The sequence below is a fragment of the Lagenorhynchus albirostris genome, chromosome 13, assembly GCF_949774975.1.
Source record: "Lagenorhynchus albirostris chromosome 13, mLagAlb1.1, whole genome shotgun sequence".
Lineage (NCBI taxonomy): Eukaryota > Metazoa > Chordata > Mammalia > Artiodactyla > Delphinidae > Lagenorhynchus > Lagenorhynchus albirostris.
Window position 1 is genome coordinate 60084855 of NC_083107.1, and position 23725 is coordinate 60108579.

General features: G+C 38.2%; 1 protein-coding gene across 5 annotated transcripts in view; it reads left to right on the top strand.

Moving 5' to 3' along the window:
• Positions 1–36: 36 nt before the first annotated feature.
• Positions 37–23725, top strand: part of HEATR5B (HEAT repeat containing 5B) — an 86488-nt gene continuing 62799 nt past the window's right edge. For 3 of the 5 annotated variants that reach the window (XR_009544208.1, XM_060169780.1, XM_060169781.1), the window contains exons 1-11: positions 748–818; positions 944–1091; positions 4938–5149; positions 8634–8742; positions 10326–10475; positions 14666–14837; positions 16719–16876; positions 17865–18114; positions 20623–20778; positions 21469–21719; positions 23503–23614. Coding sequence is in view for 4 of the 5 variants with exons in the window: in XM_060169780.1 (XP_060025763.1) it covers positions 817–818; positions 944–1091; positions 4938–5149; positions 8634–8742; positions 10326–10475; positions 14666–14837; positions 16719–16876; positions 17865–18114; positions 20623–20778; positions 21469–21719; positions 23503–23614 (1720 nt within the window). In the remaining variant the exon portion in view is untranslated. Of the gene's footprint in view, positions 71–747; positions 819–943; positions 1092–4937; positions 5150–8633; positions 8743–10325; positions 10476–14665; positions 14838–16718; positions 16877–17864; positions 18115–20622; positions 20779–21468; positions 21720–23502; positions 23615–23725 lie in introns of those variants that run through there. The other 2 variants (XM_060169784.1, XM_060169785.1) reach the window with 2 other exon arrangements.

Genomic DNA, 23725 nt, shown 5'->3' on the forward strand with positions numbered 1-23725 from the left:
GGCATCCGGGTCCCTTAGCGGCTTCTTCTAGACGCGGACCTCGGCTCGTCTACCTTTGCCAGAGTAGGAGGTAAGGCCGACCCGTCCGCCACCGTAGCGTGCACGTTGACACACATACACGCACACACGCGCGCGCACACACACCAAGGCCCCCACTAGGTTGTCAGAGGTCTGGGGACGGAATTCGAGTTCGTAATGAACATTTGCCCTTTTCAGGCGCCGGACTTGGTTCCGAGTCGCCGCCTCCTGGGGTTGACAGACCGGGTGACCCGGCCGAGGCCTGAGACGGCCTCGGGCCCGGCGCTGCGCTGCCTTCCTCCAGATAGCCGGTTTACCCGGACCTGCAGTGCGCGCGGCCTCTGCCGGCTGCGTTCCTGGACCGCCCGGCGTTGTAGCTGAAGCTTCGGCCGCGGGGACCTGGCCTCCCGCCGCCACCTCATCCCCGTAGGAAGACTCTCGGAGCCTTCCAGTGTGGGATCTGTCTGCTGGGACGTTTTGACCTCCTCCTGGGGCAGGTGCAGCAGGGGAAGCGGAAGGGTGCTGTGCACCGAGCAGTGGAAGAGGAAAAAGGAGGATGGGTTGTCAGGCCCGGCTGGTGTTTGATCTCGGTGCTTCAGTTTTCCCGTTTATGGAATGGGTTAATGACGTATTTTGCTAGGCATTTTCCTTCTGGAATAATGCCTTATTTGCAATATTTATCTTAATTTTCCGTTGAACCCATTCTTCATTCTTCCTCACCAAGCATGACTTTCCTTTGTTTTTGTTTGCACCCTTATCCTTTAAAATTAGGTTCTCAGGTTTTGCCTCAAGGAAGTTATGTAAGTTTCCTCCAAATGAAATGAGAAGTAAAGCCTTATTTTTCATTTCTTAGTGATTACATTTGTTAAGTTTGACTTTTAATATTAACAAGTTCTTACAAGTATTTTAAAATTGTTTATTTAAGGTGTGAAATTAAAACTTCAGTAATGGAGTTAGCCCACAGTTTATTGCTGAATGAAGACGCTTTGGCTCAAATCACTGAAGCGAAGAGACCAGTTTTTATCTTTGAATGGTTGCGATTTCTTGATAAAGTCTTGGTTGCTGCCAACAAGGTATGGTATTACTTTTTTTTCTAGCTGGGTTAACATATATAAAGACTATTATGTGTACATGATTTGTAAGAAAACACATTATGTTTTGGAGATTGTAGGTCATTTGTGGAACTTGAGAATATTACACTGTACTGTAGTAAGAATTTGTCTGTTCTTTTCTATCCTGTGGCAAAACCCAAACCTCGTTTAAATCCAGCTTATTGCCTGGATAGAGACTTTATGTTTCTACCTGGACATCTGAATGTGAGTGGAGAAAAACATGATTATATGACTGCTGTCACTTCTTTTTTTAAATAAATTTATTTATTTTTAATTTTTATTTTTGGTTGCGTTAGGTCTTGCACGGGCTTCTCATTGCGGTGGCTTCTCTTGTTGCAGAGCATGGGCTCTAGGTGCACGGGCTTCAGTAGTTGTGGCACACGGGCTTCAGTAGTTGTGGCACACGGGCTCAGTAGTTGTGACACACGAGCTCTAGAGCTCAGGCTCAGTAGTTGTGGCACTTGGGCTCAGTGGTTGTGGCTCGCGGGCTCTAGAGCAAGGCTCAGTAGTTGTGGCGCATGGGCTTAGTTGCTCCGCGGCACGTGGGGTCTTCGCGGACCAGGGCTTGAACCCGTGTCCCCGGCATTGGCAGGCAGATTCTTAACCACTGTGCCACCAGGGAAGCCCTGACTGCTGTCACTTTAAATTCATTATTTCCAACATCAAGTGGTCCCTCAGTGCTGTGTAGCAATTCCAGTATCTTCACTTGTCTCTCTGAAGAGTTAATAATAGGCTTTTCTTTCTTTTTCCTTCTTCCTTCACAATCTTTTCACCCAAGTTACTTCTCATTATTTGTGTGTTTATTTTCTGTCTTTAAAATTAGATGCTGTCTTTAAAATTAGATGCTTTCTTCAAACATCTGAGGAAAATTTGGCAGTCTGCTCAAATTTTAGAGTGAGTAGTAAAAGTTTTCTAGTCAGGGTGAAGTGTGCTTCGCCATAGACTAGTCCAATTCTTTGAGGAACCCCTTTAGGTTTTTCTGAGCTAGTCATTCCCTATAAGAGACTTTTTTACTCTAGTGTCCTAGGGTACATGACTAGCTGCCTAGGTTCTAGGATTTGGGGGAGAAGGCTGGGGACTTCAACATTCAGTGTCTAAACTTTTACTTAATCCCCCTGTTTTCAGTGCAGTTTTCCCAGCCCACAGTTGTGCCCGAGCTCACTGAGTTCAGGATGGAGGAGAGAGATGTGGGAGTCTTACAGCTTCTTAAATAGACTCTCAACCATTCCTTCCATTTCTAGGCACAACTTTACTGTCTCTTCCATAAGCATTTGGGGCCTCAAAACAAGAGCAACAACGAACAAACATGAGCTTTTCAGGAGTCCTCTGTTGGAAGCTGGGGCTCTTCTTAACTTTCCATATTGAGGATACCTGGCTTCTATATTTTGCATTGATTCTTTTTCTGTTTTCTTTGCCCTTTTATATTGGTGCTTTTTTTTTTTTGGTTGCCCTTTAGTATACTTTTAGTTTCTGGAGAGACAGAGTTAATGCATGGATTCATTTACAGTCTTTAACTAGAAGTTTCTGTTTTCTCTTAAACCCACTCCAGCTGGGTATTTGTTGCCTCCATTACACTGAAACAGATCTTGTATTGCCCAAACCAACAGTCAGTATTCTGTTTTAATGGAGCTGTCAGCAGCTTTTGACATAGCTGATCCTCTATCTTAAAGCACAAAATATCTTTTTTTGTTGTGAAATTGAAAAATACAAAAGAGTATATAAAAAGTATATCCAAATTATGAAGCATAATAATATGAACATCTGTACACCCTTTACCCAAATTAAAAAATAAATTGTTATCATTACTGTTGATGCACAGTTGGTGTGAAGTTTTTCCTATTTGTGGTTCCCAAGACACTATTTGCTTTTTTTTTTTTAATTATTTATTTATTTATTTTTGGCTGCATTGGGTCTTCTTTGCTGCGTGTGCGGGCTTTCTCTAGCTGTGGTGAGCGGGGGCTACTCTTCATTGCGGTGCACGGGCTTCTCATTGCGGTGGCTTCTCTTGTTGCAGAGCACGGGCTCTAGGCATGCTGGTTTCAGTAGTTGTAGCACGCAGGCTCAGTAGTTGTGGCTCGGTGTCTCTAGAGCGCAGGCTCAGTAGCTGTGGCGTATGGGCTTAGTTGCTCCGCAGCATGTGGGATCTTCCCTGACCAGAGATCGAACCCGTGTCCCCTGCATTGGCAGGCAGATTCTTAACCACTGTGCCACCAGGGAAGTCCCACTATTTGCTTTTAATTCTACTCCTGCTTCACTAGTTATTCCTCATTCTCTTTTGCTGGCTCTTTCTCAGTCCTGGGCACTCTTTTTTTATTTTTATTTTTAAAAAAAAAAAACCCATCTTAATCCTTCAGCGATATCATCTAATCTCATGATTTTTACTGCCATCTATGTAGTAATGATTACCGGATATCCAACTAGCTACTCCACCTCTTTCTCTTGAATATCTAAACAGCATCTCAAAGTTAACATATTTAAAACTAAGTTCTTGATTTCACTGTCTCAAACCCACTGTCTCAAACTCTTGCCCCAGTGCTTTCTATCTCAGGAAATGACCGTATAATCCTGGTTGCTCAGGTCATAAATCTTAGAGCCATTCTTCACTTCCTTCTTTTTCTCAAACTCCACATCATACTTATCAGCAAATCATATTGGTTCTCTCCCCTAAGTATATCCAGAATTCAGTTACTTCACATTATTTCCATTGTTACCACCCTCATTTCTTGTCGGATTATTGCCACAACTTCTTAAGTGCTCACCGTGCTTCCAGCCATGTACCTTGTAGAGTATCCTCAGCTCAATAGTCAGAAAGACCCTGTTAAAGCATTTAATCGTGTCCCTCCTCTGCCTCAGACTCTCACTGAGAATAAAATACAAAGTTCTTACAATGGTGTATGAGGCATTGCATGACCTGCTCCCTTCTATCATTCTGACCTCATCTCCTGCTACTTCCTCTGTCTTATTTTGCTCCGGCCACACTGGCTTCTTGCTGTCCTCGAGCATGCTGAGTATGCTCCCACCTCAAGGCCCTTGTACTTGTTGCCTGCCTGGAATGTTCTTCTCCCAGATATCTGCATAACTCACATCTTCACTTCTTTTCAGAGATGCCTTTTTCTTACTAATCTGTATAAAACAGGAAGAACTCACAGTATTCATTTGTTTATTTGGTAAACTCTGTTTCTCCCCATTAGAATGTAAATTTCATGAGGGCAGAGACTGTCTATTGTAATCACTCTTGCATTTGCACCCCAGTACCTAGAATAGTGCATGGCATATAAGTGTACAGTAAGTATTTCTTTAATGGATGGATGAATTCCCAGCATTGATTACGAGTAGATCTGAATATTTCTTCTGTTGCCTAGAGCTCTTCAGAGTTTCTTTTGGTTTCCTTTACTGACCTATAACTCTATGAACTACTGACTTTGCTTTTACAGGGGACCCTAGCTGAGTTCTAAGATGTCAATTGTCCATACACCCAATATTTTACATCCTTTGACTGACTGTTGGTTTTAATTTTTAATAAGTCAGCATGGAAACTTTTTGGATATAGAGTAGTCACTTTTATTGGCAGCTAACTTTGTGGAATTGGAGGAGAATGAGGAGAATATTTAATCTAGGAAAGAACGGTTCATTTTTTTACTGAACTCTTCCTTATCTTGAAAATTCTCATTTATGGTTTTATACCTAAAGTAATATAGATTTTAATTATTAGAGTGCCTTAACTGTTAAGTATTTTTAAATTTTCACTAAAAGATAACAAAATTATGTATAAGAAAAAAACTGATGATCTTTATTTTTTTATAACAGACTGATGTAAAGGAAAAACAGAAAAAACTTGTTGAACAATTAACTGGATTAATAAGTAGTTCACCTGGACCACCTACGCGAAAATTGTTAGCTAAAAATCTTGCAGCCCTTTATAGCATTGGAGATACTTTCACTGTTTTTCAAACACTTGATAAATGTAATGACATTATCAGAAATAAAGATGACACTGCAGCCTACTTACCAACAAAACTGTAAGTACTTACTTTGAGATTGACCTTTGAAACTTGTTTTTTCAGAGTAATTTATCTTAATAAGGGCCTGCTGATCATAAAGACCCCTGTGTAGATGGAACCTGAGATATGCTGCTGACAATAAAAGCTCTAAGTAGGTCTGGGAAAGGAGTTCTATTTCAACATGTGCTCCATTGCCCCTGGGACTTTTAGCAAACTACAGAGAATTGGTATGATGTCAGCAATTTGCACAGGGGTTTTTGGTAATTTTGGGAGGAGATAATATTCTTGGCTGGGATGGAAAGAAAAGTAAAGATTTTCTGGGTGATGAGATTGAGGCAGGAATGGGCAAACTATAGCCCACAGGCCAAATCCAACTTGCCACCTATTGTGTAAATGAAGTTTATTAGAATTACAGACATGCTCCTTCATTTAGGCGGTGGCTGCTTTCACGCTTAAATGGCAGAACTGAGTACCTGAGACAGAGACCATTTTGCCTGCAAGTTTGCTGACTCCTAAATTAAGAGCTTGACCCAATTTCAAGCCCATACCTGTGGTCTGGGTCAAGGGCAGACATTTTGAGAGCAAATTTTGAGGATAATGGCGTAGGGACGCATCCTGTGAAAGAGTCAAATAAGAAAATCAGGAGTTATTATAGTAGTGAGGAGTGTTGTGGGCGGGAAAGTAACACCTGAATAAACTTAGCTGTGGTGTGACGGGAGAGCAGTGTCAACAAAGCCTTCTTAAAGAAGCATCAGCCAAAGATCAACCATCCAGGAGGAAATATGGAAATGAGTCAAGTAAGGGGTTAAGATGGGAAAAGGGGAAGATGGATGTGACAGGTCATGGACTGGCAAATTTTATGGAAAGGGCCAGATAGTAAATAGTTCTGGCTTTATGGGGTATCATCTCTGTTGCAACTACTCAACTCTGCCATAGCTGGTATGTAAATAAATGAGTACAGCTGCGTACCAATAAAACTATTTACAGCAACAGGTGGCAGGCTGGATGATGGGCCAGATTTGGCCTGCAGGCTGTGGTTTGCTAACCTATTTTCTAGACAAAGGAAACTGATAATTGGAAACAGAAGTGGCTTATTTATACCTTATATACAGTGCTTACAGAAAGATACAAAATAGTGGGGGGAATAAGTTGAGGGGAAAATGATGAGTCCAATTCTGGGCATGCTGAATCTGGAGTCCAAGTGGGAATATCCAAGTGACAGTATGTAGTAAGCAGTTGGAAATCCTGGTCTGGATTTCAGAGACCTGAGCTGAGAATGTCATTTTGGTGAGTAGAGAATGAAGATTTTACAGTAGGCTGAACCCTTTAGTATGGATAAAGTTACCTAGGAAGAGTATTATAATACTGTGTGAGAAGAGAAGATAGCAAGGATACAACTTTAGAACACCAACATTCAAGGAGCCAGGACCAGTATAATAGCTTAGAGGAAATGGAGAAATTATTCTGAACCCAGACATTGATTTTTAGGTCTGTTTTCAACTTCATAGATACGTTGTGATTAAGTTTTGTGTTGTTTGGGATAGATGTAGCTCTCAAAAGTTTTAGAAGAGATTAGAGTGTATTAGTGTTATCCAGTTTATTTTTGAGTTTGAAGCTATGTAATAGTTTTGTGATTTAGTTCTCTGCCACTTGGCAAATCCACACGTAATTTTATAGTTCAGGCTAAGTAGACTTTATTACATATTATTCATACGTATTTCCAGTGGATTCATGGGGTCTATTTAGGAATTCACTAATATATTCTGGCATGTGACCTCAGTCATTTTTAGCTTTGTTATCAGCCTATAGAGTATTGAAAAAAACATGGGATTTGGAGTCAAAGAAGTGAAGGTCGATTCTCTGATTCTGCTGTTAATTGCTTGTACGATAGTAAACTATATTTAATCTCTCTCAGCCTCAGAGTAACTTGCTCAGGACACATAGCTATTGTGTGACATGTTCTAGGATTTAGGTACAGATGTGCCAGACTCCAGAGGCTACACCTTTATGCCCAGCTCCTGCCGCTAAGCTAAGCTCAGAGCTATTCACTTATTTACTGTTTACATGAGTGATGGTAGGATGATTTCCCTACCATGGGAAGAGATGGGCTGCTGTTACATTTCTTCTTCTATGTTGTCAGCTGTTCTGTTAAACCCATTTAGATTAAATTTTACAAGTAATTGCTTATTATTATTTATATATTAAGAGGCAGACACTGTGAGTAATACAAAAATGTATAACCACCTCTGTTTCTGGACTTTACATTTCCGTTGGCAGGGCAGGATAAGATATAGACATATAAAATTGTCAAGTTGCAACACAGGAAACGATATAATTTTGTCAGAATGAGTGGTTGACATTTTACATATAATGAAAGAAGAGAGGGATCATTGTGGATGAACATAATTTGGAAAGTCCTCAAAAGGAAAGGTTGGGTTTCTTTCCAAAGGATGGGTATGATTTGTTATGTAAATATATGTTTATTCTCTTATTTTCCTAACAAGAATACAATTTGATTATCCATAGCATCTGTTACAATTATACAGAATAAAGAAGGTATTCTTTTTTAAAATTTTTTTAAATTGAAATATAGTTGATTAATGATATTGTGTTAGTTTCAGGTATACAGCAAAGTGAGTCAGCTTTATATGTATATATAATTTTCAGATTATCTTCCATTATAGGTTATTACAATATATTGAATATAGTTCCCTGTGCTGTACAGTAAATCCTTGTTGCTTATCTATTTTATGTATAGTAGTTTGTATCTGCTAATCCCATACTCCTAATTTATCCCCCTCCCCGCTTTTCTCCCTTTGGTAACCATAAGTTTGTTTTCTGTGTCTGTGAGTCTGTTTCTGTTTTGTCTATTGGGTTCATTTGTATTATTTTTTAGATTCCATATATAAGTAATATCATATAATATTTATCTTTGTCTGACTTACTTCACTTAGTATGATATTCTCTAGGTTCATCCACATTATTGCAAATGGCAATATTGCATTCTTTTTTATGGATGAGTAGTATTCCATTGTATATTTACACCACATCTTCTTAAACCAGTCATCTGTTGATGGGCACTTAGGTTGTTTCCATGTCTTGGCCATTATAAACAGTGCTGCTACGAACATTGGGTGCCTCTGTCTTTTCGAGTTAGAGTTTTCATCTTTTCAGGATATATGCCCAGGAGTGGGATTGCTGGATCATATGGTAGCTATATTTTTAGTTTTTTAAGGAACCTGCATACTGTTTTCCATAGTGGCTGCACCAGTTTACATTCCCACCAACAGTGTAGGAGGGTTCCCTTTTCTCCATACCATCTCCAGCATTTATTATTTGTAGACTTTTTGATGATAGCCAAGAATCAACAAGGCGTTCTTGAAAATTAAGGATTTGTGGCCAAAAGTGTCCTGCACAAATACAAATTGATTTCTGAAAATAAGAAAAATATTATAAAATTATTAATCTGAACAGTGACTGGTGAAAATGTCACTTCTTACAGGGCTGCAGTGGCTTGTGTTGGAGCATTTTATGAAAAAATGGGGAGAATGTTAGGCAGTGCATTTCCAGAAACAGTAAATAATCTTTTGAAATCTCTGAAAAGTGCAGAGGTAAGTTTTACAACAAATATTATTTAAATGTTTTGCTTGTGGTGGGAGTTAGATGTTAGTTAAAAATATATGTTGCCTTTTCTCTGTCAGTGTAGTACTTAATATTGCTTAGCAAGAGGGTAATTTAAAATTATTACTTGCAAAAAAATATTACTTGCCCCTTGTTTTAATGTACATTACCTCATATTTCAGGGAGAAGGGAAAGAATGCTTTACCTTGACAAAGAATAGGTTTATGTATTATTTTATTTAGCCCTAGGAATATTATTGTACTGCCATATTATTTTTTGTGCCATAGCTAATGTATTAGTTTCCTACGGCTGCCATAATAAATTACCACAGACTGGGTGGCTTAAAATAACAGAAATTTATTGCCTCACAATTCTAGAAGCTAGAAGTCTGAAATCAAGGTATCAGCAGGGCCGTGCTTCCTCTGATAGCTCTTGGGAATAGTCCTTCCAAGCCTTCTTAGCTTCTGGTTGTTGCTGACCGTCCTTGGCTTTGGTGGTATTCCTTGGTTTGCAGATGTATCTCTCAAATTTCTGTCTCCATTGTCATATGGTGTTCTCCCTGTGCATCTGTGTTTTGTGTCCAAATTCTTGTTATAAGGATACCGGTCTATTATAAGGATAACAGATTCTTCTATTATAAGGATTAGGGTCCACCCTAATATAGTATGACCTCATCTTTACTTGATTTCATCTGCAAAGACCTTATTTCCAAATAAAGTCATGTTCACAGGTAACAGGGCATAGGACTTGAACTCATCTTTTGGCGGGACAGTATTCAATCCACAGCAACTAATATGAAGTAAAAATAGTTCTGTTTTGTCATGTCAGTTTGGTATTACTTCTGAAAATTCCTTGTTCATTTGGGGTTAACTGAAAATAGACCAAGCACTGGTCTCATAGTCTAATTCTTTGTCTAGGAAAGCTAAAGATTTCTTGGACAACACCTCTTCTGGGAACTCTTTGTCTATTAATTTATTAAGCAAGAATTGAGGGCATATTCTCAGGCATTAGGCATATAAAGATGAATAAGATCTACTCCCTGACCTCAAAGAGCTTACAGTCTAGTGAAAGAAATCTATGTTTGAATAAGTATACTATCAGAAATATGAATCAAGCACAATAAGAGTATAAAAACAAGAGTTCAGAGTAGTCTCAAGAAGTTGATAGTTTGGAATATATCTGTGAGAAAGTTTTTAAAATGTGTTGGATGTTTTCTTCCTCTTTTAGATGGTTTATATTCTTAAGTACTTTTTACTTAACTTTTCACATTCTGAAATCTTGGATCCTTGAGGTATTATATTGAAGCTTTTGAATTTGTCATGTTCTCATTATTTGCACTTCAACAGATCATGGAAACATAAGAATATGTTTACTTATTGTAACCTAATTTCTCAAATAATTATTTTGTTGAAGTTAATAATTATTTTTACTTTTCAGGGACGTTCTAAAATACTATTTTATTTTTCATTACTTAACTGTTTACCTTTAGAGGTAAGACCATTAGGCCCAGAGAACTTTGGTCTTTTGGTATGTTCTTATTTAAACGTAGAATTTGCTTTATGTTCTTTTCTAGTCTCAAGGGCGAAGTGAAATCTTAATGAGTCTACAGAAAGTTCTAAATGGACTGGGTGGTGCAGCAGCTTCCTGTCATCGTGATATTTATAAGAATGCCAGGTCTCTCTTAACTGACAGGTCAATGGCTGTTCGATGTGCAGTTGCCAAGGTTAGTACTCGGCTGTTTATAATGTTGCTCCTTATCCTGCTTGCTCTGAAACAGTCAATGATTTTTTTTTTTCTTTGAAAGTTTCAAAATAAGGTGGCATGATTTTGGTTCCCATGGATTAGTTTCATTTCATTTTCTAGAATTATATGTAAAATGGAATCAGGTGGTATGTGCTTTTTTTTTTCTTTTTGCCTGGCTTCTTTTAAACAGCATAATTCTTTTGAGATTTCTCAGTGTTGTTACATGTATCAATAGTTCATTCCTTTTTATTGCTGAGTAGTATTTCATTGTATGGCTATGCCACAATTGGTGTATTCCTTCGCCTGTTATGGACATTTGTGTTGCTTCCAGTTTTGGATATTACAAAAAAGCTGCTGTGAACATCTGTGTACTAGTTTTTGTTATCAACACATGCTTTCCTTTCACTTGGGTAAATACCTAGGAGTGGAATGGCTGGATCATATTTTAGATTTACATTTAATTTTTGGAGAAATTGCCACTGTTTTCCAAAGTACTATGAGATTTCCTCATTCTCCACGTCTCACCAACATTTGGTATTGCCAGTCTTTTTAATTTTAGCCATTCTTATAGATATGTACAGGTATCTCATTGTGGCTTTAATTCGCATTTCCAGACTAATGATGATCATATTTTTAGGTGCTTATTTACCATCCATATCTTCTTTGATGAAGAGTCTATTCAAAATTTTTGTGCATTGTTTTATTGAGTTGTTTTCTTATTATAGAGTTTTTTTAACATCTTTAGAGTATAATTGCTTTACAATGGTGTGTTAGTTTCTGCTTTATAACAAAGTGAATCAGTTATACATACACATATGTCCACATATCTCTTCCCTCTTGTGTCTCCCTCCCTCCCACCCTCCCTATCCCACCCCTCTAGGTGGTCACAAAGCACCGAGCAGATCTCCCTGTGCTATGTGGCTGCTTCCCACTAGCTATCTATTTTATGTTTGGTGGTGTATATATGTCCATGCCACTCTCTCACTTTGTCCCAGGTTACCCTTCCCCCTCCCCATATCCTCAAGTCGATTCTCGAGTAGGTCTGTGTCTTTATTCCCATCTTGCCCCTAGGTTCTTCATGACTTTTTTTTTTTTTTTAGATTCCATATATATGTGTTAGCATACGGTATTTGTTTTTCTCCTTCTGACTTACTTCACTCTGTATGACAGACTCTAGGTCCATCCACCTCACTACGAATAACTCAATTTCATTTCTTTTTATGGCTGAGTAATATTCCATTGTATATATGTGCCACAGTCAGAATGGCGAGCATCAAAAAATCTACAAACAATAAATGCTGGAGAGGGTGTGGAGAAAAGGGAACCCTCTTGCACTGTTGGTGGGAATGTAAATTGATACAGCCACTATGGAGAACAGTATGTAGGTTCCTTAAAAAAGTAAAAATAGAACTACCATATGACCCAGCAATCCCATTACTGGGCATATACCCTGAGAAAACCATAATTCAAAAAGAGTCATGTACCAGAATGTTCATTGCACCTCTACTTACAATAGCCAGGACATGGAAGCAACCTAAATGTCCATCAACAGATGAATGGGGGCTTCCCTGGTGGTGCAGTGGTTAAGAATCCGCCTGCCAATGCAGGGGACATGGGTTTGAGCCCTGGTCCAGGAGGATCCCACATGCCGCGGAGCAACTAAGCCGGTGCGCCACAACTCCTGAAGCCCGTGCGCCTAGAGCCAGTGCTCCACAACGAGAGCAACCACTGTAATGAGAAGCCCGCTCACAGCAACGAAGAGTGGCCCTGCTTGCCGAAGCTGGAGAGAGCCCACGCGCAGCAACGAAGACCCAACACAACCAAAAATAAATATATAAAAAATAAATTTAAAATTAAAAAACGAAAACAAAACCCAAAAAAACCCAGATGAATGGATAAAGAAGATGTGGCACGTATATTATAGAGTTTTGAGTCTACTTTGTAGGTTCTTTATTTCTATATCAGATACGTGATTTGCAAATATTTTCTCCCACTCTGTGGTCTGTCTTTTCATTCCCTAAATAGTGCCTTTCTAAGAAGCGAAGTTTTGAATTTTGTCAAAGTCCAATTTATCAGTTTTTCTTATATTGTGCTTTTAGTATTGTATCTAAGAAAGCTTTTCCTAGCCCAAACTTTCTCCTATGTTTCCTAGTTTTATAGTTTTACACTTGGATGTATGATACATTTTGAGTTAATTTTTGTATATAGTGTGAGGTATGAATTGAAGATTTTTTGTTTTGTTTTGATTTTTGCACATGGATATTCACTTGTTCTAGCACCATGTTGAAAAGACTCTTTTCTTCACTAAATTGCCTTTGCACCTTTGTTGAAAAGCAGTTTTCCGTATAAATGTGGATCTAGTTTTGGAATCTCTATTCTGTTTCATTGATCTGTTTGTCTATCTTGATGTCAATAACACTTTCTTGATTACTGTACCTTTATAATGTCTTAAAATCAGGTAGTGTTAGCCCTCCAACTTTTTCTTTTCCAAAATAGTTTTGGCTATTCTAGGTCCTTTGCATTTCCATATAAATTTTAACTTGTCCATTTCTACAAAAATAACATGCTGAGATTTTTATTCAGGTTGCATTGAATCTATAGATCAGTTTGGGGATAGTTGACAGCTTAACAGTATTAAGTCCAACTCATGAATGCGATATCTCTATCTCTCATTCATTCAGGTCTTCTTTGATTACTCTTAGCAACATTTTGTGGTTTTCAAATGCACAGATCTTGCACCTCTTTTGTCAGATTTATCCATAAGTATTTCATTTTCTATGCTATTTTAAATAGTATTGATTAAAAGCTTTGTTTTTCAATTTCTAATTGTTCATTACTAACATATAGAAATACAACTGATTTTTGTACATTGGTCTTGTATCCACCAACCTTCTTAAACTGCCTTACTAGTTCTATCAGCTTTTTTTTTTTTTTTTTTTTTTTGTGGTACGCGGGCCTCTCACTGTTGTGGCCTCTCCCGTTGCGGAGCACAGGCTCCGGAGGCGCAGGCTCAGTGGCCATGGCTCACAGGCCCAGCCGCTCCGCGGCATGTGGGATCTTCCTGGACCGGGGCGTGAACCCGTGTCCCCTGCATCAGCAGGCGGACTCTCAACCACTGCACCACCAGGGAAGCCCTTGCTTTTTTAATAGATCCTATCAGGTATTCTGTGCGGACAATCATGTTGTCTATGAATAAAGACAGTTTTACTTCTTTTCCAATCTGGATGCTTTTTATTTATTTTTCTTTCTTACTGCACTGGCTGGTTAGATCCTTCAGTGCAATATTGAATAGAAAACATGAGAGGTGACATCCTTGTCTTGTTCCTGATCCTTAAGGGGAAAACATCCAGTCCTTCACCATTAAGTATGATGTTAACTGTCAGTTTTCCTTGATGATCTTTATCAAGTTGAGGAAGTGCCCTTATATTTCTAGCCTTCCAAGAAGTTTTTATCAAGAATGGATTTTGTCAAATTTGATTTCTTGTGTCGTTTCAGTTGTTGCTATTTTCTAATTAAGTGGGTTTCTTTTTTTTTTGGCTGCTTTCTGCGGTTTGTGGGATCTTAGTGCCCCAACCAGGGATTGTATTGGTAGTCTCAAAGAAGCAGCTTTTGGTTTCATTTCTGTTTTTCAGTTTGCTGGTTCACTGATTTCCTCTCTTATCTATATTACTTCCTTTTTTTCCTGCTTACTTTGTGTTGAATTTGCTCTGTGTCATCTAGTTTCTTAAGGTAGAAGCAGAGGTTGTTGATTTGAGACATTTCTTCTTTTTTTCTTCGGCTGCGCCATGCGGCTTGCGAGATCTCAGTTCCCCCGATCAGGGATTGAACCCAGGCCACGGCAGTGAATGCCCAGAATCCTAACCACTAGGCCACCAGGGAATTCCCCAGAGACCTTTCTTCTTTCTAATACAGGAGTTTAGGGTTATAGTTTCCTCCTAACTGCTGGAAACTCTCTCAAGGCAGTAGGCTGGAACAAATGTAGGGTTCAACTTGCATTTTCCATCTCTTAAGGATTAGCATCCTTCATTGCCTGATGTCCAGTGTCTTTGAAACTTGTTTCATATATTTTGTCCAATTTTTTAGTTATTTCAGGAGAGAGAGTAAATCTGGTTCTTGTTTATCCATCTCTGGAAGTGGAAGTTCTAATTTACTTTTTTTTTTAAATTCTAGTGTCTCCTAGAACTACAGAATGAAGCTGTGTTCATGTGGACTGCTGAACTGGAAAATATAGCCACTCTCTGCTTTAAGGCTTTGGAAAACTCAAACTATGGGGTACGGGTGGCAGTGTCTAAACTCTTAGGAACAGTCATGGCTACAGCATTGATGCCAAAACAAGCAACAGGTATCGTTGTTTGCTAGCCCCCGATCTAGACTGTAACAGGTATTTGAAGGTATATGGAATGCTTCCTTCTAAATGACTTATTACTTCTAGGCAAGTCACTTTAAAGGCTTTAAATTAGTATCTTTGTCTACTTTTTCATAAAATAGAAGTACCCAAATGGCATTTTCCTTGATATAGTCAGGACTTTTTTTTTTTTTGGCCACACTGTGGGGCATGCAGAACTTCCCCAACCAGGGATCGGACCCAGGCCCCCTGCAGTGGAAGCACAGAGTCTTAACCACTGGACCACCAGGAAAGTCCCAGTCAAGACATTTTTTATGATGATACTGTGCAACATTACATGCATCAAGTATGTTGGACATATAAGCAAATAAGATTTATGAAATGGTTTTGTATCATGTTCAAGGGACTGGAATCTGGCACTTTACATGCCTTCTTACTTTCAGTCCCTGGTGAGTAGATCCCCATTCATAGCATAGTATATTTTTCTTGACCATTATTATAAGCAGAATCAGAGACAGCATTGATTTTCCCAGTGACTTCTACTGTGCCTCACAGTTCCATAGAGATGCTTCAGGGACAGTTCTGAGTAGATGCTGAGTGAATCCAGCTCTGCTGTTGTCCCTACCCCTATTCCATCTCTGTATTGTAGAAAGAGAATCAGATCTTACAGATTCATGTCCTAGCTCTTATGTGTTTTGGGGGTTTTTTTTTTTGTTTTTTTTTTAACAGCTTTATTGGGGTATAATTGCTTTACAATGATGTGTTAGTTTCTGCTTTATAACAAAGTGAATCAGTTATACATATACATATGTTCCCATATCTCTTCCCTCTTGCGTCTCTCTCCCTCCAACCCTCCCTATCCCACCCCTCCAGGCGGTCACAAAGCGCGGAGCTGATCTGCCTGTCTAGCTTTTATGTTTATTTGCTGTGAAACCCTTTGAGCTTTGGTCTCTTCATCTTTAATCATGATTACTTCAGTGTTTGAATTAGATAACAGTGATGATGATGATAGGTAACAATTTATTAAGTGCTAACTATGTATAAGGCACTGAATTAAGCATATAACAGAGTTGTTTTATTTAATCCTCTCAAAAGCCCTAGGAATCCTAAGTACTGTTGTTATTCTCATTTTATAAACAAGGAAATTTAGGCTTAGAGAGATTATGTCGTTTGTGGTGTAATAAGTGTTCTATTAAGTGAAATTAAAACCCAGGCATTCAAATTCCAAAGCCTGCATAGTTAATCATGAACTTTATGCCTCTCCTACAGAATTTTTGTGAGGATTATGTTTGCTACTGTGTAGGAAAGGACTTTATAAAATAGGAAGCTCTTTACAAGGGATGGCAAGTCGGTTGCAGTCCAGTGACGTTTCAATCCATTGGTAATTGTTGTATAGAAAGTGTGGTCTTGGGAATTCCCTGGCGGTCCAGTGGTTAGGACTTGGCGCTTTCACCGCCGTGGAACTAAAATCCCACAAGCCATGTGCTGTGGCCCAAAAAAAAAAAAAAGAAGTATTGTGTCCATCTCAACTGGGAGTGAGGGCTGCAGTCAGTTAGCAGTATCTGCTGTGAATGTGCGTTGTCTTTGTTGTGTTACACATATCAAGGCTAACATAATTGTTAGACTATTTTGACATAGATATATTGAATTGTTTTAATTTCTAGCTCCTTTTTTAGCATTTTTTTGCTTCAAAATTGAATTTAATTTTACAAATATATTGTAAATTTTAAGATCATAAGAAAATAAATGACCCTATCTCCTTTGTAATAGTTTAAGTATCCTTAAAAACAATTACTTGAATTTTAAAGCTAGATTATTAGAAAATATTATTTAATAGCAAAATATATTTGCTTATAAATATATTTTTCTTCCTGAAAGTAATGCGCCAGAATGTGAAGCGAGCAACATTTGATGAAGTCTTAGAACTCATGGCCACAGGATTTCTACGTGGAGGGTCAGGTTTCTTAAAGAGTGGTGGAGAAATGTTAAAAGTTGGAGGGTCTGTTAATCGTGAAGTGAGAGTTGGAGTTACACAGGTTTGTAATATATATGTATAAAAGAATTCTCTTGGTATCACATGTGAAATTTCATGGAAGACTCTTACTAAGTAACAGCACGTACAGAGATTTTTAATACTGTCTAAAATTAAATAATTTTTAAAATGTCTTTCAAAACATTTCTTTTACTAAACGAATGAATTACATTCAAATCTAAATTGCATCTTATATGGAAAGGTAGGTATTTGATGTGTAAAGAAGCCTATGTCTGCTATATCTATCTGTCTGTCTTTAACAAAATTTTTCCAAATTTTACTTCGCAGAAAATCAGAAGTAAAGTAATTGAGTTTTAATTGAAATTGTATTCAAGTAGCTTGAGGCATTTCGATTTTAATGTTTTCCAGCAACTCTTGTAGCTAAAAATATTGGTTAGTACTTTGGATTTATCATCATTGATTAATCACCAGTGCAATTATGCAGTTAAACCTGACTTGAAATTATAGTTTCAAAATAATAATTAATACCAAATAAGATGTTATGGTTAATAACCTAATAATAATTAACACCTAATAGGATGAAATGGTTTTTTTGATCTTAGTCAAAATCATCCAATTATACCTTATTCCAGAAACAAGCATAAAATGGAAGTAAACCATTTGTATCTTACAGTCATAAGCAAATGTTTTGTAGCTCTAGCTCAGCATTTATTTAGCATGTTAGGGTTTTATTACTATAACTTATCACCTTCATCACCAGGGTGAATTCACCTTTCCTTCCCTCCCGCACCATTCTCTCTCTGTGTTCTTCTTGTAGTTATTATCCTGAGAGCTGTTTTTAGTCAAAGATACTTCAACCAGTAATTCCCATGCTAGAAGTACTAAAAAGGTCTCAAGTTTTAAACTTTCTCAATTTTAATCTCAAAGATAATTGATTTTTCATGCTGTCATCAGTTATTTACGTAGTTGCTTTATCTGTAATTTCATTTCATTTATATAAATTTATCTAAAGCATCTTAATCTATTTACAGGCATATGTTGTTTTTGTAACAACATTGGGTGGTCAGTGGTTAGAGCGTAGCTTTGCCACATTCTTGTCTCATGTACTTGATCTGGTTTCCCATCCTCGGGCAACGCAAACACATGTAGAGGCTGTGTACTCCAGACGGTGCGTCTCCTTTATCCTGAGAGCTACTGTGGGCAGTTTGCTAGGTGAAAAAGCCCAGATTGCAGCTGCCAAAGAAATATGCCAAGCGATTGGAAAGCAAATGAAAGCAGTAGGTAAGAATTTTGCTTTTTAATAAATTAATTTATTTATTTACTTTTGGCTGTGTTGGGTCTTCATTGCTGTGCGCAGGCTTTTCTCTAGTTGCGGCGAGCAGGGGCTACTCTTTGTTGCAGTGTGCAGGCTTCTCATTGTGGTGGCTTCTCTTGTTGTGGAGCATGGGCTCTAGGTGTGCGGGCTTCAGTAGTTGTGGCACACGGACTCAGTAGTTGTGGCACCCAGGCTCAGTAGTTGTGGCTCGCGGGCTCTAGAGAGCAGGCTCAGTAGTTGTGGCACATGGGCTTAGTTGCTCCACAGCATGTGGAATCTTCCCGGACCAGGGCTAGAACCCGTGTCCCCTGCATTGGCAGGCGGATTCTTAACCACTGCACCACCAGGGAAGTCCCAGTAGGTAAGAATTAATGTCATGATCTGTATTGTTGATTACTTTAGTCATTTAGTTCTTTACTGTTATTCTTAATAAATACTAATAGATCTGATTAGTTCATATACCTTTCTGGACTGTGTTTTAATAGTCATTTTTATTGTGTACTCTTATTTGATATTCAAACAACATATAATTACAGTGAAGTGGAGTTTTTCAGTATTTGGTTAGTGTGTTTGTAAGGTTAGGCTTTCTGTTTTATATCTAGTATCTACCGATTTTATAGCTCTCCTGGTATGCCGCAGCACATTGAGGAATCTTTGAGGAATAATCTATTGTGGTTTTTCTTCTTGGAACCTATTGTTTTATAAATACATGTTGTTTTCCCCTCCGTTAATAGGCTTAATGTGAAAATTTAGAGAGAAACAGTTACAGGTGGTTTTTCGCCCACTATAGGATATACTGTGAAACCTCAGTAATTCATAATTAAAAGAAATCCTTTTCTAGGAAGTGTCAATTTTATAAACTTTTCTGTATAACAAGTAGTTATTGAGTATTTGAGATTGCAAAGCAGTAATTCAGGTTTTGAACAGTGAGTAAGATAAAGTTCCTGCCTTCCTGGAGCTTATAATAATACAATTAAGGAACTAACGCAAAGTAAAATATAAATTCTATAAGATAATTTACTTTTATCACTCTTGAGAATATACATTAACTTTAATCAAGAAAATTATATTGGTCTTCCCTGGTGGCGCAGTGGTTGAGAGTCCGCCTGCCGATGCAGGGGACACGGGTTCACGCCCCGGTCCGGGAGGATCCCACATGCCGTGGAGCGGCTGGGCCCGTGAGCCATGGCTGCTGAGCCTGCGCGTCCGGAGCCTGTGCTCCGCAACGGGAGAGGCCACAACAGTGAGAGGCCCGCGTACTGCAAAACAAAAACAAAAAAAACAACAACAAAAAAATTATATTGCTTAACAGGGGTCTTTAGAAATAAGAATTTAATGAATAGAAAATATCCAGCACTTTATATTTAGAGAATGTATATTGAACATCTTATAAAATTAATAAAAATAAATCCACAAATAGTTTATAGTTTTTGTTGTTTATAATAGCTTACTAGGCAAACCATATTTTAAATGCATGGGACTAACTGAAAGTTAGGAATTGTGAATTAAAGGGTGTTTAAATTAATGAGGTATCATTCTTTAGGTATGTTAAAATATAATCTGTCCTAGGTTCACAGCTTTATAAATATTTGTATATTTATTCCTTGAAGAAATGTTTGAGTGTCAAAGACACTGTGCCAAACAGTGGGAGTAAAACAGCGAGCCACATGTAGATAGCACCTGTTCAGGGAGCTTAGAGCTTAGTACCTAAAAGAAAGAGTTCGTGCATTTCCAAGTGCAGAAATGTCTAAGAAGAAAAGAGGCATTTAATTTTAATCCATAGTATATTAATCTATTATATCCTATTATTCTACATTTTATAACCTGGTAATTCATAATGAATGTAAATAAGAAAGTTTTACTGTCATTTAAGGGTTATTAATCTTAAGGTCACAGATTTTTAAGCCATTAAGCCATTCGATTTTTAAAATGGTAAAAGCAGAATTAAACATAGTGCTATGTACCTGGAATTTATGGAGCAGAATATATTCTCAATTAGTAATTTGACAAGGAATTTTTATTTGTTTCATGATTAAATATGGTTCAATTCTATTGGAAGCTAAAAGGTGGGGCCAGGGACCAGCAAGTTAATGGAAACTTTGAGGACCATCCCAGTAAGAAATTCTAAAGTCACTTTCCTTATAGATCTTCTTTCTGTCAGTAATTTGACAGTGATGCTACCAGCACACTACAGCTCTTAAAATAGCAGTGATAATAATAAAGTAACAATAATAGGTGCTAATGTTTACTGAATGTATATTGGGGGTAGGCATTGTGCTAAATTCTTTATATTGACTTTTTATCATTGTGGTTTTGATTTGTATTTCCCTAATTGTTAGTGATGTTCAGCATACAAACAGAGTTCTTAACAGTCAGGTATCAGCTGGTATAATTTAAAAACATAAATTGTGTAGATCAAAAAATTATATCACAATTTAATTCACCCACATTCGTACATGATTTTGTGTTTCCAGAAGCGGTAGTGAATGACACTAGTGGTGAAAACAAATCTGGAGCAGCAGACATTGCAGCAAGCCAGCATGTGATGGTTTGCGCCCTGCAGGAGCTTGGGAGTCTGGTGCAGAGCCTAAATGCCACCGCATCCCCTCTTATTCAGGAAGCATCTATAGGTATGATATTCACTTATATGCTGGAATATTTTTTTCAATATTTTTAGAAGTCATAGGTGTAATTGATATTTAACTCCTGATTGGTTGCTTATCATGGTAATTAGCAGTTTACATCATTTGTTAAAAGTTGGGTTTTATTTAGGATTCACTGTGATAGTGAATCTTGAATTAAATGTTGAAATAAAGTTTTGGGAGACGAATCAAAAACAGTCATGGTAGTTTTGTTTCTAAACTTTATTGAGTACTTTATGCCAACATTTATATTTTATTGGATGTACTATGTTCTTTGTAGAAAATGTTCCTTAAAGTACTTTCCTGTTTATGAGTTGATATATGTGTTTTTTGGCACAGTTCTAAATGTATCTGTATAAAACCATAACAATTATGATTTTAATTATTGTGTTACACATAGTTCTTTTTTTTTTTTTTGCGGTACGCGGGCCTCTCACTGCTGTGGCCTCTCCCGTTGCGGAGCACAGGCTCCGGACGCGCAGGCTCAGTGGCCATAGCTCACGGGCCCAGCCGCTCCGCGGCATGTGGGATCTTCCCGGACTGGGGCACGAACCTGCGTCCCCTGCATCGGCAGGCGGACTCTCAACCACTGCGCCACCAGGGAAGCCCTACACATAATTCTTTTAACTCATGAAATTGTGTGACTTCATTAAGAGTAATTTTTTGAGTATTTTTTAGGCCTTTTGGAGACAGTGACTTCAGTGCTTCTTCACCCAAGCATGGCAGCTCGACTTGCTGCTGCGTGGTGTCTGCGCTGTGTGGCTGTGGCACTGCCTTTCCAGCTGGCACCATTTCTAGACAGGTGTGCAGAACGACTCAACAACCTGAAAACTTCACCAGAAGCTGTTAGTGGATACAGTTTTGCAATGGCTGCTTTGTTAGGTGGAGTTCATCAGTGTCCTTTGGGCATTCCTCATGCCAAGGGAAAGGTATGACAAAGATCCTAAGATTGTAAGTGCTGTCACATGGACTTTAGTCTTTATTGGAACACCTTCTGTGATTGATGTTGAACTGGGTGATCAAACAAAAACAGTTTTACTGTGATAATAAATGATACAGTATTCTGCTAATATGGAGTCGACAGACCCTAATTAAAAAATTTTTTTTTTTATGGTGGTACGCGGGCCTCTCCCTGCTGTGGCCTCTCCCGCTGCGGAGCACAGGCTCCAGGCACGCAGGCTCAGCAGCCATGGCTCACGGGCCTAGCCGCTCTGCGGCATGTGGGATCTTCCCAGACCGGGGCACGAACCCGTGTCCCCTGCATCGGCAGGCGGACTCTCAACCACTGCGCCACCAGGGAAGCCCCCTAATTAAAATTTGATATTTAATCCTGATACAGGAATAATAGTTTTGTCTGGGTATAGTATCATTTTATAATTTATTTTAGAGAGAGGAATAAAAAAAGCCCTTATAGTAATTCTTTAGAAATCAGAGCTTTTCTTTGAGGTTTTAGAAATAAAAATTCACATTGCTATATTCAAAATGTCAAGAGAATGTGCTATTGCTATAGTTAGCATTTTGGTAATACTTAATAAAAGTTGAATGGTTTTCATGAATCAATTACTTTTTTTTCCCTTTCTCCTATACCTTATACTACTATCAAGATTTTCTTCTTAGGAATATTGTGTTTGTATAAATATTATTTGCAACTTTATATTGGGGCTAGATCTTTTGGTTTTTTTTTTTTTCTGTTTTTTTTTTCTTCCTGGGTTACCAGGCCCATGTCCATTCATTTCTGTGAGTTCCATAGCTGCTACTCAAATCTGGGCTTCCATCTCCCTTTGTCATATGCTTGCCTCCTCACTGATTATTCTTCTTGGAATCTTTTTCTCCCATCTCTTCCACCCCACTTTCGTATTTTATGTTTGCTCAGAGACCCTTAGGAACTACTCAGGGATCAGAGAATAAAATATAATCACCTTTGTCTGCTAAACTGGTACCTTCATAATTTGCCTTTATTCTGCCCTTTCATTCTAGTTTCTCACTCTAGTCTCACTAGTCAGACTAGTCATCTTGCTTTCCTTCCGTGCTTTTTTCAGCCTCCATGTCTTTGCTCTTGCTAATCTCTTACATTAGAATTTCATCCCTCTTCTTGTTCACCTGCACCAAACATAGCTGCTTTAGGTCTCTTTGCTGACCACTACATCTGTACTATTATCATTTGATTATGTGCTGCTTGTTACTTCCCATTTTTCCTATGTCTTCTGTCTCTAAGACTATAAGCACCATAAGATTAGCTTAATGGCAGATGTATAATAAGAGTTCAACAAATCTTTAAACGTAGGATAACAGTACTACTAATAATAGCATTTATTGAGTGATTACATGGACCAGCGCTGTTCTGAGTACTTTGCTGTATTAATTTATTAATCCTCATAAGAGTGAGGTTGGCACTCCTGTTATTCCTATTTTAGCAGTGAGGGAACTGAGGCAGAGAGATTGAGTTATCCTAAGTCAGAAAGCTAGGAGATGACAAAGCTGGGATATGAACTCCGGCATTCTGGCTCTAGAACTCACTCTTAACCACTGTGTTGTAATGGGTCTTCTCAAAGTCAGCAGAGCAATCAGGATTGATTAGGTATTGATGTTGCCTCTTTAAAAACATGTTAACAGCAACAACAAAAAAGGATAACTTCTTTTTTAATGAAGTATACTAGCTGTGTATTTTCTTACTTGATTTTGTTAAAATCCAATTCTAAACTTTTCTTGCAGATGGTAGTTAGTATTGCTGAAGATCTCTTACGAACTGCTGCCCAAAATAGCAGGCTATCTTTACAACGCACCCAAGCTGGATGGCTCTTACTTGGAGCACTTATGACTTTAGGTACAATTATATTTGAGTAGGATTTTGTCTTATTCTATAACTGTCAGTAGACTGTAAAGAAATTTTAATTTAGAAGTATTCAACTTCACATTCTAGACTTTGAATGAAGTT